This window comes from Sesamum indicum, linkage group LG6, assembly GCF_026168435.1.
Source record: "Sesamum indicum cultivar Baizhima isolate 11 linkage group LG6, ASM2616843v1, whole genome shotgun sequence".
Classification (NCBI taxonomy): Eukaryota; Viridiplantae; Streptophyta; class Magnoliopsida; order Lamiales; family Pedaliaceae; genus Sesamum; species Sesamum indicum.
This window is the reverse complement of record NC_142662.1, coordinates 23,169,153-23,186,538: the sequence shown is the minus strand read 5'-3', so window position 1 is coordinate 23,186,538 and position 17,386 is coordinate 23,169,153. Positions and strand designations below refer to the sequence as shown.

Here is a 17,386-nt window from a genome sequence, read left to right as displayed (position 1 = left end):
CAATCCAAGACCACTCTTGCTAACGAGATATATTGAAAGGGAAAAAGAAGAGGGACAATGCACTCTCTCATGTCTTGTTATTGCTCTTATTTCAATAAATACTCTTTCATATCAGGTAAACAAATATGAGAATACGCATCTATGCTAGCACACAAAAATATTACCAAGGATATAAATAGACCACAAAGACACACAATACCCGTAATGAGCATAAAATGTTGCGAAACTATGGTGACATCCTGCACGAGAAAAAAGGTTGTGTAGATAGAAATGAAGACTTAGAAATTGAAGGAGAATGGCAAATGTAACAAGACGTAGATGACATTCGTTGGTGCAGAAGATAAAAGCAACACCTCACTTCTTCTATGTTCAAAATGAAAGTAAAACATATTCTATCGTGACACACACAACTTCATATCATTTTTTTGTAAAAGTAACTAACAAATATTTATAGTATAATATCAATCAGTTTTTGAAAATTAGAAATAAAGAGATGTTTAGTGAAAAAATAGCAAAAAAGATAATATGATATTGTATGATTGATGTGACGATAAATATATATATACATATATATAGATAGATAGATAGGCATCAGAATAATATTACTAAAAGTAAGATTTTTTCAAATCATTGCATACCAAAATTTTAAGTCATAGACCAAATGTTAATTTTATATTATATTTTCATATATATTAATAATTTGGTTAGAATAAGTATAAGTTTGAAAAAAGAATGAATAAATATTAGAATAAAAATTAATAGATATTAATTTGTAAATAAAAACGCCAATTTTATTCAATTGAAATTCGTGAAAAAACTCAGAAAAAGATCAAATATCTTACTAATTATTTAACCTTGTAATTATAATAATTTGTGCACAATATTGTTGTTACTTTAATATTGTTTTTATTATAACACCATATAACAACGCACGACATAAGAAATAATTAATTAGTTATAAATATGATTAATAATAGATAATACCAATTACATTATATAAATAAAATTATAAAGTCAAATAAAACATAAAATCAAAAATTTCCATACAAATCAAAAAATAAAGTCTTATATTGTTTGAAACATATATTTTCAATTAAATCATTTTTTTTAATAATAGTTAAACAAAAAAAATAGTTTAAAATCATTCAACATCAATAAATTTGAATTAATTAAAGACATTTAAATACTAATATACAGAGGGATAATAATATTACAAAAATAAAATAGTAATTAAAACAAAAATAGCAATTATATACATAAAAAACTACAAAAGAATAATAACTTATCATATTTAATTAAAATTTTCTTTATACAAAATAAAAAATAAGAGACTTCGATTAATAAAATCTTTTGTAATTAAATTTGATGATTCTTTGTACAATATTAATAATCATCTTAAAAATATATATTTTTGCACGCACATTGCACATTGCACATTGCACATTGCACATAATATTTCTAATCTATATATATATATATATATATGTATATGAATCATTCTCTAAAGAAATAATATATTGCAGGGATTAATTTAAAAAACTAAAAGTCTGAATGATAAATAAAACACACTAATTAACTTAATAATAATAATGCACGTCCAACATCAATCCAATTTTTTTAACAGAAAATCCATAAAACAAAGAAAAACTGAAAAAAAACACACGATACGACAATAATTAATGTAGACAAGGAAATTCTAGCGCCAAGTCAGCCTCAGGATTTCCTCAGGTAAGAAAGCCTCCGGGGGGAGCTGATTGAGATCAAAATCCCTGCCCACCGCAGGTTTTTGATTCTCTTCTCGCTGCCTCCTCATGCGGCAAAACCGGCTGTGTGCCGACAGGCCCTGTCGGGTTGTGAAGCTCCTGTCGCACCACGGGCATTCGTGCTGCTCACGGTGCACGTGCACAGTCTCTTGGTAATTCGGCGGCACCCCCTGCTGTCCATACCATAAAGCCCCCCATGATGGCTGGTGGCCCCACCACCTTCTCGTCTCCCTTACATGGAACGCCCGATGGCCGCCCAGTGCAAAGTGGGAATCAAACTTCTTGCGGCAGTTGTCGCAGAAGTACTGCTTCGTGGGCGTCACAGCAGGCGCCTTCCCTTTGGCCGAACGGCTGCTTTCTGCATCCCTTTCGGCACCATTTTGAGGAATCGGCCTCCCTGATGAAGAAGAGGCGCCTGGTTCCATAATGATCAGCTTCTTCGCTGAGGGGTTCCGCCGGTTCCCGTCATCTTCGACGGGCTCCTCCTCCCGGTTTCTCTTCTTAGTTGGAGGAACAGAATAGTTGACAGGTGCGGCCTCTGGAGGACCTTGGAATAGAACAATCGATTTTCCAGGCTTTCCTCTCCGGTTAGTCGTACGCCAACCGCGCCGCAGACAGTAAACCAGGTCGATTTGGATCCGTGGTTCTGAATTCTTTCCGTCAGATGGAGGATTGTTCGGCAGATTTTGGACCTTATTACGTTCCAACAACCCTGCTTTTGATTGACGATCCATGATGACGAAACCTGCATAAATAAAAACCAACACAAAGTCATGAATCAATCAAGAAACCCTTGACTTTCAGTAGCATAAATCTATTACATCAAGACCTCCTGTTTATATAATTACATCTCCTGACCTGTGAAAAAAAAATGCCAGAAAGGGAAAGCAAAAGCAAAAAGAGAAGCAAAATTTTAGCCTGCAGCCTCACAAAGTTGAAGACTAGAGAGAGAGAGAGAGAGAGAGCGCCCAAAAACCCTAAAAGCATTCAATCTTGTGTGCTTCTACACAGACATAACACACCGTTTATATAGGGGCGGATAAGGGATGGGATTAAAGCAATAATCAGCGTAAAAATGCAAGTGAGCAACTGTAAGAAATCTGTCAAAAGTTTGAATCGGAAAATCTGTAAAGTGTTAATGAGAATCCAGTCAAGAACCGATGCATTAAGAGGTGGCGTAAGAAATTTTAGGTCAGCATTAATTGTGCAGTTTCAGTGTCTTAATGATTATCATCCAGGTTTTCATTTGCATCCCTGTCCGAGGGAATGCACTTCAATAGCAAAGATTCCATCTAATTTTGGTGTCAGTGTGAAAAGGGAAAGAATTGGAACATAAAATATATCATTTTTGCGCCAAATTTAAAATGTCGGTCAGACATAGATATCGTATTGTAAAAGAAAATTCAAAAACACGCACGATATAGATATCTACGTACATTATAAATGACAATCTTAGATTAAACTATATAGATAATGACACGTACATTATCTATGTCAGTCGACATAAATATCGTATTGTAAAAGAAAATTCAAAAACACGCGCGACATAGATATCTACATACATTATAAATGACGATCTTAGATTAAACTATATAGGATCAAACTTGTAAAATCGACTCGCCTCTTTATGTTGTGACACGTGGACACGGTATGATGCTTATCTCGATATACATAAAATAGATCATTTTCGCGCGAAATTTAAAATGTCAGTCGACATAGATATCATATTGTAAAAGAAAATTCAAAAACACGCGCGACATAGATATCTATGTACATTATAAATGAAGATCTTAGATTAAACTATATAGGATCGAACTTGTAAAATCGACTCGCCTCTTTATGTTGTGACACGTGGGCACAGCATGATGCTTATCTTGATATACATAAAATAGATCATTTTCGCGCTAAATTTAAAATGTTAGTCGACATAGATATCGTATTGTAAAAGGAAATTTAAAAACACGCGCGACGTAGATATCTACTTACATTATAAATAACGATCTTAGATTAAACTATATAGGATCGAACTTGTAAAATCGACTCGCCTCTTTATGTTGTGACACGTGGGCACGGCATGATGCTTATCTTGATATACATAAAATAGATCATTTTCGCGCGAAATTTAAAATGTCAGTCGACACAGATATCGTATTATAAAAGGAAATTCAAAAACACGCGCGATGTAGATATCTACTTACATTATAAATGACGATCTTAGATTAAACTAATATCTATCTAGAAGTAAGTTCAATTAATTACGTATTCTAATTAAATCTTTTATATCTTTTATCAATAATTATTTAATATAATCATATAATTTTTGTTGGTATAAATAAATGGTATCTTTTCATAATTCAACTCAAAATTATTTCTGGGCAAATGAAAATGAAAAATGATATGGTATTATTGAAAATAATAATTATAGCTTTTTATTTTTATATTTCGAGTATATATTTTTTCATATATACCAAGATAAATACTAATCAGAATGATAGAAATAATGAAGGAAATAATTAAAAATTATATTTTTTTCAATGTAATATATCGTATAATATATATATATATATGAATAAGAACGAGACCAATTCAACTTAAATATTTTTTTTTATATGAGAATTAAAACGTTATCATATTATTAATTATAAAGATCTATTTTTTATTTATTGTGAGTATTAATGAAATATTTTTACAATTTAGTTCAAAATAAAGACCTTTTTTGGATAAATTAACTTGTAAAGTGACATACGCTAAAAATTACTAAAACTTTTCATATAATTTACTCATACTTTTTAATATTGTATAAATATATAACTTTATCGATTAAATTATGTATAAATAATTGTACATAATCCAATCAGTAGTGCTAATTAGGTTACTAAATATATCAGATATACACAATAACAATAATTACAAAGTTATTAATTAGTCAAATTATTGCATAAATTTTAAGGTAACTCCCAAAAAATTGCATACATTTTTGTAAATAGTCAATCAATAAAAGCACGCATTCAAATAATATATAGTAACAATATCTATTATTAATATCCAAATTAAATTAATTTCATATATATATTAATTACTGCTATCTATTTTTTGAATTATCCTATCTGCACAGACGACATATATAGATAAAATCAAGAATCCCGTTTTATTATTAATTCCAATATATATATAACTATTTTGGTCAGTCTAAATAGAGGTGTGGTAAATATTTAAAAAGTAGTTACCTTATAAAATTTATTTCATATTATAATTTCAAAAATTATATATATTTTTCCTCATTTTTGAACTTGTGTGCGCTCTAATTAGAAATCTTAATTAATTAAGCATTCAAGGTTGAATTTGAACTCAAAAATTTTGGCAAACTTAGACTCAAGTTCAACTAATTTGCCCTATACAACATAGTAAATATATATATATATGGTCAAATATATTTCTGTAAATTTGGTATTTTAGTATTTTATTTTTTTTTAGTGTTGCAAAATATTCCTGTAATTTTTTTATATTTCGCAATTTTGGTTTTTCTTCAGTGTCGGATTTTGCAAAAGTCATTGGAATAAATTATGTGTGCTTTACGTGGTTCATTTAAATTAGGGCTTTTATTCTAATTGGGTCGCTTTGCCAACATAGATGAAAAACTTTATGAAAAAAAAAAATTGATGTGGAACATGATTTATTTCGAGCAATTTTTGCAAAATTCAACACTGGAAGGACCAAATTGCAAAATATAAAAAAAAAGTTACAGGATTATTTTACACTTGATCAGGACATAATTTATTTTGGCAACTTTTGCAAAAATCTGGCACCAAATCAAAATTACGAAATGTCAAAAAATTATATGACTATTTTACAATCCTAAAACGATAAAGGATAAAAATATCAAAATATTAAAATTATAAGACCAAAAATTATATATAAGTCATTTTGTTCCCATTTTCCATAACTATAGCTATTTTGCATCATTTGCTGATCTAAGTATTCTATATCATAACTCTACAACAATATGTCCATCTTATCCTTCTAAATTTTGTGTAAATGGAAGATTTAAGAATTTTAGTATGTAAAAAGTTATCGCACAATCTATATTATTAAGGGAGAGTATTATTTTAGTTCGCTAAGCATATTTATTTTTAATTTTAATCCGATAACTATATCTATTTTATTTAGGTTCAGTAACTTACGAAATTACTTACTTTTAGTCCTCTGTCAGATTTTCAGACAATTTTATCTTTATACAACTTTTGAAAGGTAATTTTAGTCCATATGCACTCATATGGGTAAAATTGTCCGAAAATCTGTCAGATGACTAAAAGTAAGCAATTTCGTAAGTTACTGGATCTAAAGAAAAATGGACATAGTTATCGGACTAAAATTAAAATTAGGCATACTTAGCGGACTAAAATAATACTTTTCCCATATTATTATTTACAAAAAAATTATCGTATCAATTTCTAAATAACGAAATTTACTTTTTATTTTATTTATTCCCTTTAAGAAAATTTTGTCAGATTAGTAATTTCAATATTTTTTAATAATCTTATAATTCTCTTAACTACCCACTGCTCCACATTTCTCAATCTTTCATCTTACTTCTGCATATTTATTATAATTTGTTCTTTTCATAATTTTTTTTTTCTTATCATCTTATACCAAGATTTTTTTTATATACTCACTGGAATCGCGTGCAATGAAAATTAATTATTCTAAAAAGCAAGAAATTTACAAACGCACAATCCAACTTATATAGTAACTCTTTTGATAAGTAAATTATGTACGATTAAATGTTGAAATTGAAAATTTACAATCCATCGATGAACAAAATTTTTCAAAATTGATTGCATAATCAGTTATGTATCCATATGTATAATTTACACTTGAATATATATATATATATATAGACAGAGAGACAGAGAGGATAGGGATGATCAAACCAAAAAATTTGCTTATGCAAATGAACAAAAGCTATATTATTAGCAAGTGGTAAGTATTATTATTCATTCAAAACCTTATGGAAAGGATCTGCATGAGAAAAAAAAAATTAAGTATAATCTCACCTAGTCCAAAAATCTCCTGATTTATTTATGAAAAACGGATTCTCCAATTAATCTTTTTCATAATTACTTTGTTTAGTTGACTTATGAATTTTATCCGGCTTAAATATATTTTTTGTCCTATAATTTTGGTACTTTTATTTTTTATCTTTTAATAATTGCAAAAAAGTCTCTTAACTTTTTTATATTTCGTAATTTTGATCCTTTCAGTGCTGGATTTTGCAAAAGTCGTCAGAATAAATCATGTAAGTCTCATGTGGTTCATTTAAATTGAGTCTTTTATTCTAATTAGTTCACTTTTGCTAATATAGATGAAAAATTAAAATAAAATAACGTGACAAGTGATTTATTCAGACAACGTTTACAAAATTCGACACCGAGAAGACCAAAATTATGAAATGTCAAACTTCTTAAAAAATACAAGACTAAAACATATTCTGAACGAATTTTATCCCGTCCAATTTATCAATAAATAGCAAAGTTGATCTAAGTAAAACTTGAAACATAATTAATTAACATTATCTCAACTTTTCTCTCAATATATCTCTTACTATTTACTCCCTTAATTATCTTGATGTTAATTTATCTCTATCTCCTCCTATATCTCTATCTATAAATTAAACCACCAAATTCATCACTTGTAGCAACTTCAGACCAAGATTATGTAAAAGTACTTAAATATATGTAAATTATTTTAGTTCTTCATCTTCCCAAGTAGGATGATAGAAATTTAATTTTGTGGATGTATATTCACAAACATCACATGCATGTAGTACAGTTTCGACTAATAAGCGTATATATCATTTAATTTATCTGGTTAATTAGTAATTATTATTTTGTGTATATATGCTCTTTAATCATATAAAGTTTGTGTATGTATCCTTAGGTCAAATAAATTAGTTATGCACATAAAGTAATTGTATGTATATAAAATTTTATTGTGTGTGTACAAATCATAAAAAGCGCGTATAGATTACTAGATTGGCTGCCGTTGACAAAAAGATCTTATTAGATATCCAAAATTTGGTATATAAAGTTGTCAACGGTCGATCAGTTAACTTATGTAATTTTGTCGGTGGCAGTTGGATAGATATTGCTGACGGTTTATATTTTGTCACTAATAATCAGATTAAATGTCAAGTTAACTAACAATTTATGTAATTTTGTCTATAGTTGTTGGGTTGAATGTTGTCAACGGTTTATATTTTGTCATTAATAGTCGAATTAAATCTCAACCTTAAATTCTTATAATCTTTCTTAAATAAGTCTAATTATCACCGTTATTACCCGTTGCAGTATCGTTGCAGTATGACTATTACTTATCCATGCTCATGCAAGGAACGTACGTACGTACGTACGTAAAGCCGTTTAGTTATCAACTGTTTTATTTAACTTATTTCTCCTAATATATATATATATATATATACACCCACATTCATTAAATAATTACTACTTCTGCTAATTAATTAATTGATTATTTTCAATAATTTCTTATAAATATGTAAATTCATATATATACCCAAATAATATTATTGGAGTGTTTATAAATAATTAATCTAAAGAAGTAAAAATGCCCTGATTACAGTGTGTGGCTGCACTAATTAATTCGAGATTATCTTCTTCTTTCCGTAGAAAAGAATGCTAATAATATATATAGAACAAGAAATTAATCAAGAAGCACCTAATTAATTAATAGCAAAGAACAATATTGCAGCTCCTCTTTATTTAATTTTTCAGAATCACCAGCACAGCATACATTCAAGTAAAAAAACAAACCCTAGAAATGATAAAGAGGGGTGGGGGTGGGGTGGGGTGGGGTGCGGGGGGAGGTGGAGGGGGTGGGGGTGGGTGTCACAAGGAACTCCATACATCCGGTCAGGATCTCCATTTTCATTTATCAGCATACCACGGCAGGGCCAGCAATCCTTCTTCTTCTTCAGGCTGAGGCACTTTGTTGAGATCCAGATGCTGAATTGCTCCTCCCTCCCTTTCTGCCGGAGCTGGTGGCCCTTTGCAGTGCTGCTTGTGTCCGCCAAGCGCCTGGCCGGAGGCGAAAGCTCTCCCGCACTTCAGGCATTGGCGAACATCATAGCTGCGCGGCATCGGCGCCGGCGGTGGTGGCTTATAAACCACCACAGCCCGATTACCACCAGCTTCCAAATAATACTTGTCTTTGTCCGCATCCTCCGCCGCGCGGGCCCGCTTCTTCTTCTCCTTTATGGTGTGGTGGGCCTTGTGGCCGCCCAGAGAACGGAAGTTCGGGAAGACCCGCCCACAGACGATGCATATGTACTGGTTCTGATCTCGGGCCTTCAGGGCTATCAGGATCCTCTTCTTGAGAGGCAAATCCATCAAGTCCCATGACCCGAAATCCGAGACCACGAGCTCCATTCCAGTTCTCTCCAGTGGCGGCGGGTTGGGCTGCGGCACGACCACCAGGGCCCTGCTGCTGCTGCTGCTTCTCTTACCGGTCTTGATTGGCCCCGGCAAGAGATCCTTCCTCTCAGATCTTTCAGCCCCGGGCACAGCCACAACGTCCACGGACGAGGAGCCTCCATTTCCCGGCAGCGGAGCAGTTGCTGCGGCCATTCGCTCCCACATAGAGTGGTGCCTGAGGTGCCCGAAAAACGACTTGTCAGAAATAAATGCTCTCCCGCAGACGGGGCACCTGATTTCCATCTTCCAGCAATCCATTGTTTATATATATGTAACCTGCAAAAGAAATTCAGCAGCGCGTCTAGCTCAATTAGCCTCTACTCAAAATTAAATGAGAGAGTATAAATTTACAAGCAAAACAAGAACCTGGAGAACAACCACTGTGTGTAAGGACACACTTGCTGGTGTAAGAATCCTGACAGGGCTGAGAATTGGAGTGGTTTTGCTGGAAAAAAGAGTAGGAAAGGGGTGCGTAACAATGGTGTAGAGGGCGAGATATATAACTGTTAAAAGTCGAAGGATTGGCGTAATCTTGTGTAGATTTTCTATTAATTGGAGATTATCATTATTACACTAACCAAAACTCAGGCTGACCTTTTTCTACTACGTTGAGGTGTGTTTGGACTGATAATATCGGCTAGGGTGTGTGGACAAAGCTCCTCTATTACTGAAAATTTTAACTCAAATCGAGTTTGGTCAAATTTAAACTAATTATGTCAAGTGTAATACATTTGCCGTGTGATTGATGTACAATTCAAAAAGTGTAACCAATCATATAATAAATGTATCAGACCTTGCACTGTGATTGATTTGAACCTAATTTGAATAAGAATTTTTCATCACTTTTATTCCATATATTGATGTACTCATGAGTATATCATACCATGTGTGTATTGTAAGTTGTCCCATTTATAAATTATACAAGTTAATTTAATTAAATTTTTTGATTTTTCAAAATTGACATATGTTAATCATATATTAATATGACATCAGACTATGATAGAAAATCCGCACAGTGTTTGTGTCCAATGTGAAAACCAAATCGAAAAAGAAGAAGAAACATAAAACTGTGTGTGCATCAAATTCAACATATTTACTTCTGTGCAATCTTTTTCTAAAAAAGTAGTCAGTAAAAAACAAAGTATAATTAAAAACAATGGCCTTTCATTCATCAATACAGCTTTTGATTTTGTGAATATGATGACAATTAATGGTATAGACGTAATTTGATTATACATTTAGCTGTATATTAATAGATTTTTATTGGTATATATATATATATATATATATATATATATATATAGGATGATGAAAATATTGTGGTTGCAGGATATTATTATTGAAAATTGTAGGTTCTTATTTTACTTAATTTGTTAACTATGAACTGAATCTCTCTCAATCAATTATTGTATCATTTTCAGTCTTATAAATCATGCACACAATATTGTGTTTTCATCCTTTACTTTCTCCTATTATATATTTCAATTCTATCCCTAATTTTGTCTTTGATTTCTTAACAATTAATTTGTTTTTCTGTTCTTTATGTAATGTTTGTGTTGGTTTACACATGTTAATTTACTCTAAATTTATTGAATGTCTTATTAAATTGTTTAACAAAATCATGACAGTTGACTTTTAAGAGACACTCCATTCTTTTCATGAATGTTTTTGGGACAAATTTATCATAATAAATTAAAAGGAAAAGGCAAGAATTGATTGTAATTGATCATATAAGCAAATTTTGATTTGTGCATATTTAGTGCATGATGATCAACCCCTAATATTTCTCCAAACATACATATATTCTTATTAAAAAATTACGAGGATAAGTCGTTTACTGTGGGTCTATACTTTAATTAGTAAATTAGGGTTGTTGTTTTCTTATCCAGACACAACTTAATCATTTTTAGTGCATTGAGGTTGTCTTGTTTATGTAACTGCATTTATATTTTCTTCGTGTTATTCAAATCCTTTAATACGTCTAATTAGTTGAGCTATGATTTTATGGCCATACTTTTAGAATTATTATTAATATGATTTGTTCTACTCAAATGTATACCTATATTTAGTTCGAGCTACGGGTTTATGGGACTAATTACTGTAATTAATTAAGATAAAATAAGCATCGATTGATATCCCAAATTTGATACGTTTGTTGAGCTTGTATTGCATGTTGATTGAGTAAACCTAATTCTGTTAAGACTGTTTTAGACACGTGTAAGTGTTTTTATGGTTGCCGCTTTTGTCCTAAATCCTTCAGCTCACGGGCTCCAACGTGTCTTTATGAGCCATCAATTTTTAGATTGTATTATCGAACTCAATCTATGCCCTAATCTTCTAAATAAAAGATATTTTGCTCTTGTAACTATATAGAGAAATTGTCCTTATAGCCATATACAAAATCTTTTCAATAGACAGTTCATTAATAAGCGCGTTATAGAAACAAATGGAGAGGGTAGTGTTCGTATATGTACGATCAAGTTCATCTTATAGATATCAGTTTAATTAAACAAGCACTTCATCGTATTTCTCCAAACAACTCCTGAGTCACGACTATGAAAACATTGTTGTTCACATGAACTAGGGTTTCATGCTTAATCAATAAATTAGGGTTGCCGCATCTTGCCTCCGACAAAACTTACTTAATACTTTTTTACATACATTAAACTCTCATTTAATATTTTTGGGTTATTTAATATCCTGTATCAGATTTGCTTGAGCTACAATTTTACGAGCTTATTACTATGGATATTTATATTTACGAGCACCTTATTCATATTAATTAGTTTGAGTGAGGTTAATTTGTACATCAATATTACGTAATAACAACAGAAGTAAACAACTTAAGTGTCTGTTTTCCGCCTTCTAAAGTTGGCACGTATATATAATAATTAATTCAACATTCTTGGAATGACATTGCAGCAAACCATTAAGCACACATAATTGTTTGTGTCACGATTTTTGTCCGAATTCATTGAGCCTAAAGTTAAAATATGTGTCTATATTAAAGCAACACCTGAGCTAGCTAGGGTTTACGGGGTTATTGTATTAAGGGTAAATAAAGCATACAAATTTGTCAAAGTTGTTATGTAATTAAGTTTGTATGTATGTAATAACGTGCTTTTACAATTAACAACCCATTTTCTTTAATTAAAATTCATATACAATTAAGCTTGTAGATCAAATTTTTGTATCCAAATAGTTCTGAAGTTTTTGGAGATCGTCATTGTAATTAACCATCAAGACATGCAAATTGTACTCGTATATAATTTCTTCTTGATTCCTTTGTGAGCTCACAAGCTTTGCTCGAGTTCATTATTTTAGTTCGAACTAGCTAGTTTAGTGTGTATACTTTGTCATATGTTCCAAACATTAAATATTTTAAATAATTCAGCTTATTTAAATTATTAGAACTATATCTTATGATTTTTATATAATTAGACCCTCCTCATCGTACGTTCAATATAAGATTTTCTTATGCACATTCTCTAAGGAAAAAAACATACATTGTAATAAAAACAGACGTAGTGTTACACATGTAATTATATTCATTAGTACTTTTTCAATTGTTTTGTCTAAATTACAAATCTTTCTGCAAGTGCAACTTGTCATCACTCATACTTATGCATGGAAACGAATAGAAAAACAAGGAGATAATATTAATTCATAGTCATAAATAAGGCAAACACAAAGCATACAATAATCAAAGAAAATACATACACCCTCTATCTTTTTGTTTCCCTCATCAGTTGTAATAATAGCCTTCATGACCACCTAGTGCAACTTAATTTCTTGAATGATGAGCTGCTTCACAGTTACATTATGCCTGGTCAGTTTCAAAATAGGAAAGGTATATATATGATCAGTTAATTATTTTATTTTCTAATACACCCATAATTTAGCTACATGATAATTAATAAGTCTCATGCCCTTGCCATGGAAACCCTGATGTTACTCCAGCAATCATTATTCTAGCCATCACCTAGCAGTCCGCGTCGGTCCATTCAGGTGGAAGTTCATTAAGGTCAAACTTATGGACGACTATGGACAGGTTCCTCGTCTCCTCCCCTCCTGGATGCAAAACTTCATTAATGGGTTCAGTCGGTCCAGTACACTGCCGCCTGTGGTCAATCAGAACCCGGCTTGTTGAAAATATTTTGTCGCAAAATGGGCAACGATGCTCGCTGCTGCATCCTTGGGGTTGTCCGATGTATGGGACCACCGGGCCAGCAGCAGTGGACCCATTGTCTATACCCACTGAATATCTAACCTTGGCATCCTTGGTAATATGATGGGCTTTGTGTCCTCCCAAGGCATGGTAGCTCCTGAAAGACCTGTAACATATGCTACAAATGTATTGCTTTTGAGCTTTAACAGAAACCTTATTGCGAGCATTCACGTTGCTGTTAACCGACGACGAGCCCTCCCTCCTGGTTGAACTTTCCGGCCCTGGATTTGGGATCTTGTCGCGATTACCCACAGATAGGCCACCTCCAAGAACTATAGCCTTCCCCCTGACCGAACTTTCCAGCCCTGGATTTGTGATCATGTCTCGCTTTTGCAAAGACAAGTCACCTCCAAGAACTATAGCCTTCTTGTTGCGGGACGAATCCCCGGAACTTCCAGCACCCGTTGAGATGGCCAGCTCCAGTCTTTTCTTCTTTGGTGCCAGATCTTGTCTCCGTGGTTCGCCATTGGCAAGCGCCATAAGATCATAGGCACCACACACGGACTGTTCCTGATAATCAGGATCAGCTGGAATATTCATCGGGGCCTTCCCGTGCCTGCTTCTCCTCGCCGATTGCGGCCACTCAAGCAACGGCACATCAGATCCCAACTCTTTATCCCCTTCACTCCCGTTCCCAAGAAGAGCTACGGCAGGACCTGAAACAGGCACCAAAGAAGAATTACAACCATTCTCGACTCCCGGATTTGGAGGTTTCATTCCCCTCCAATTCCTCTCCGGGTGCGCTCTCATGTGCCCGTGCAACGATTTGTCAGAAACAAAGGACTTTGGACAGACGGGGCAGTTAAAGCTATTAACACGATTTCCGGCCTCCCCATCAGCGATCTGGAGCTCCCTTCTCTGATTCGAACTCTTCTTGCCCTTGTGCATATGAACCCTCTTATGCCCCCCTAAAGCCTTCCCGCTCGCAAAGCTTTTCGAGCAGACTGGACATGCAAACTGGAGCTCATCTGCCCGCGGGATCTTGATTTTTATGATCAGCTTCTCCATCCTCCTCAGCAAATCTCTCAACTAGCTGCAAACATTAAAAAAAAAAACGAAAAAACTTAAACAAATTCTCATTCAAATCAAGAAAATCAAACCCTTTTCTTGATTAGACCAATTAGAAATCCAGATTTTTCAGTATAAACTTGAGGGAGAGGAAGAAAGAAAAGCAGAATTGTCTCGGAAACTGAGAACCTGCAGAGAAGAAACAAGAGAGGGTGAAGACTGAAGACTGGAAGAGAGTGAGAACCTGGAACCAAAGAGGTGCAATATAAGCAGCTGATGCTCCTCACCTAATCACAGACAGATTATCTTTAATACACCCCGTATTTATTAATACATAGCTTTTTGAAAATCCCTTTCTCCCAACAAAAAGCAGCCCTCCCCTCATGTTTTTCCGGGCTCCAGCTCTTATTTATTGTGCTTATTCAGCATAATTATGATGCACTAACCATAATTCTGAGCCCCATCTGCTGTAACTCGTAATCTTGTTGCACAGCTTCTTTGTAATCTGTAATTCCATTATCTTACCAGCTTTCATTCCCATTCTGGATCAATGGGAAAGGGCCTCAGTCAAGGCTAATCCTCAACGGAAAGAGCTCTTCAGATGAAATGGTTACCAAGAACTTTAATTTAATTAACCTGTGGACTGAAAAATATTGTAAAAAGTGATCTTGGACTTAAATTATTTACGTTTATTTTCATTCTTTCACGATGATTTCTATATGTTTTTGGAGTCTTGAAATCTTCTTGATTTTAATTAGTTTCTTACATACCATAATTTCGTGCATTTGATTGCGCTTACTTATGTACATATTATTGTGATTATATATGTGAATTTACATTTGTTGTGTATATACTAATGATTTGTGTTGCAGGTTATTATTTCTATTAATGTCAATTGGATCTCGATTTCAAAGACTCTTGAAAATCTTAATTAACCAGGATTCTTGCAGCATCCTAAATCATGTACGAGATGTGTTTATTGTCTTGATGAATTATGCTGACAAATTCATCGGGATAAATGCAATTTTAATTCTGTAATTTATGGGAGTAGTATTTTTTATTCTGCACGAATTTTAATCTTGTAACTTTAAAATTTTGGTAATTTCAATTCTTTTTCAGTTAATTTGGCTGGAAAATTGCATGTGACTTGCATATAGACTAATTAAATTGTAATTTTAGTCATGCAACTTATGGAAGGTTGGTCAAGTCATTTTTAATCCTGCACGAATTGATTGTTACAGAACTAATTAAAATTGCAATTTAGTTGAGTTATATATGTATAAGCCGCATGCAATTTTTCAGTCAAATTGACTAGAAAATAAGTAAAATTACCAAAATTTCAAAATTATAGGACTAAAAAAATTACAAGAATTATTTTACACATGATTAAAAATGTCACTCTTTAAATTACAGGATTAAAGTTATAATTTTTTTCCCCAATTAATGCATTCTCGTCTTCTTTTCTCTTTTGCCCTTTTCATGGTCCGTTTCTTTTCTTTCTTTCTGGGCAATCAAGGTTATGTGTGGCCCAACTTTGCATATATTTTGCAGAATTGAATGGGCAAGAGATAATGTTGTGCATTTAAGAAACTGAGATTTGCATAATCCCTAATTTAATTTTTTGGTCTTCTACCAACATATTACATATGGAATATTTATGTAATCCTTATATTGTTTTATATTTTTCTTTTTTACATTTTAGACAAGCGTTGAAAAATATATGAATTCGGACTACATATGACTTCTCTTGCACAAAGTAGAGGTGATTATATGTACTTTGACCACAAGAACCTACTTTGCATATAGTGCACGAAACCTAATTCTATGCTCCTCGCTTACCGGGTGTTTGGCTAAGTTTATTTGAAATATTTTACAAACCCTGCATCTTATAAGATATTTTAATAATTTAAAAATATTAAATTTTATTTTAAAAATAAGTTTTTAAAGTGTTTTGACTGATGAGATGTTGGAGAGTTTGGTAAGTAAGCTCTTTATATTGTAATAATGATGAAAAAGTCATCAAATTATTATAACTAAAATTAATTATATAAATTAACTTTTTTTTTAGAGAACGTCAATTATATAGAGGATAAGAGTGAAATACTAATAATATTATGAGTGTGTTCTTGTCTCTTAAATTTAGAGAAAATTGGGTGAAGTTATTTTGTTTAAAAAAATTTATAAAATCCAAAACATCTTATTTTAGGATCTTATAACCTTTTCAAAAAAAAAAAGAAACAAAATTGCCAGACAATTTTCAAAAGCTTATAAGCTTTAATTTAAATATCTTGTGAGATATTTTGAGGAGTTTATAAGTTCAGTCAAACACCTTCTTAGTTAGTTTTATTCGCGACTTTGAGCTTTCATGTGCCCAGCATTAGATGTACATGACGTTCCCATCGATTTTACCTGGCCACGGAAAAGTTTTTGAGCTATATTCAAGGAATATTTTGAAATCATCATATTGCATGAGCATGCATACGTGATTCGGGCAGGAGATCGATCGAGCTAGGGGCATGCGAATCAAAAGTCTTTAGGAACCTGAGATAGAAGAGCATATTGTTGCTTTATTTAGGCCCTCGTATGCCTAAATCAGTCCGAGTGAGAGAAAGTGAAGAATGATGCTATATATGGTGAAAGTAATAATGGCATACCTTGATCCAAAATAATTATGGGATATTTATAGAGCTAAATGTCCATACTTGTATGAGTTCAAATGGCGTAAACTCAAGTAATACATGACCAGACTCGGGTCAATAATATGTGAATCCTTGTTCTGTAAGGATATTTTGCCTTTATGAGGAGGATTTTTTGGTCTTTTCACTACTATAATTGATATATGTGAGCACAATTATATAATGTGGAGATAAAATAATTCTTTTTTTTTAAATCTAAGTACA

General features: G+C 32.5%; 3 protein-coding genes across 3 annotated transcripts; all 3 read right to left on the bottom strand.

The window, feature by feature from the left end:
• Nucleotides 1-1,597: 1,597 nt before the first annotated feature.
• Nucleotides 1,598-2,739, bottom strand: LOC105163961 (uncharacterized). Its single transcript, XM_020694860.2, has one exon. It carries the CDS (start codon nt 2,495-2,497, stop codon nt 1,697-1,699), a length of 801 nt encoding a protein of 266 aa, XP_020550519.1. The 5' UTR covers nt 2,498-2,739; the 3' UTR covers nt 1,598-1,696.
• Nucleotides 2,740-8,549: 5,810 nt separating this feature from the next.
• On the bottom strand, nt 8,550-9,712 carry LOC105163963 (uncharacterized). The gene is made up of 2 exons (XM_011082499.2): nt 9,617-9,712; nt 8,550-9,526 (listed from the first exon to the last, which is right to left on the bottom strand). Exon 2 carries the CDS (start codon nt 9,506-9,508, stop codon nt 8,705-8,707), a length of 804 nt encoding a protein of 267 aa, XP_011080801.2. The 5' UTR covers nt 9,509-9,526; nt 9,617-9,712; the 3' UTR covers nt 8,550-8,704.
• Nucleotides 9,713-12,920: 3,208 nt separating this feature from the next.
• LOC105163724 (uncharacterized) lies at nt 12,921-14,733 on the bottom strand. Its single transcript, XM_011082168.2, has 2 exons — nt 14,676-14,733; nt 12,921-14,511 (listed from the first exon to the last, which is right to left on the bottom strand). Exon 2 carries the CDS (start codon nt 14,484-14,486, stop codon nt 13,233-13,235), a length of 1,254 nt encoding a protein of 417 aa, XP_011080470.1. The 5' UTR covers nt 14,487-14,511; nt 14,676-14,733; the 3' UTR covers nt 12,921-13,232.
• Nucleotides 14,734-17,386: the final 2,653 nt, after the last annotated feature.

Excerpts from the sequence above, each read along its gene's own strand:
- LOC105163724 (XM_011082168.2), bottom strand. The coding sequence starts at position 14,486 with ATGGAGAAGCTGATCATAAAAATCAAGATCCCGCGGGCAGATGAGCTC.
- LOC105163963 (XM_011082499.2), bottom strand. The coding sequence starts at position 9,508 with ATGGATTGCTGGAAGATGGAAATCAGGTGCCCCGTCTGCGGGAGAGCA.
- LOC105163961 (XM_020694860.2), bottom strand. The coding sequence starts at position 2,497 with ATGGATCGTCAATCAAAAGCAGGGTTGTTGGAACGTAATAAGGTCCAA.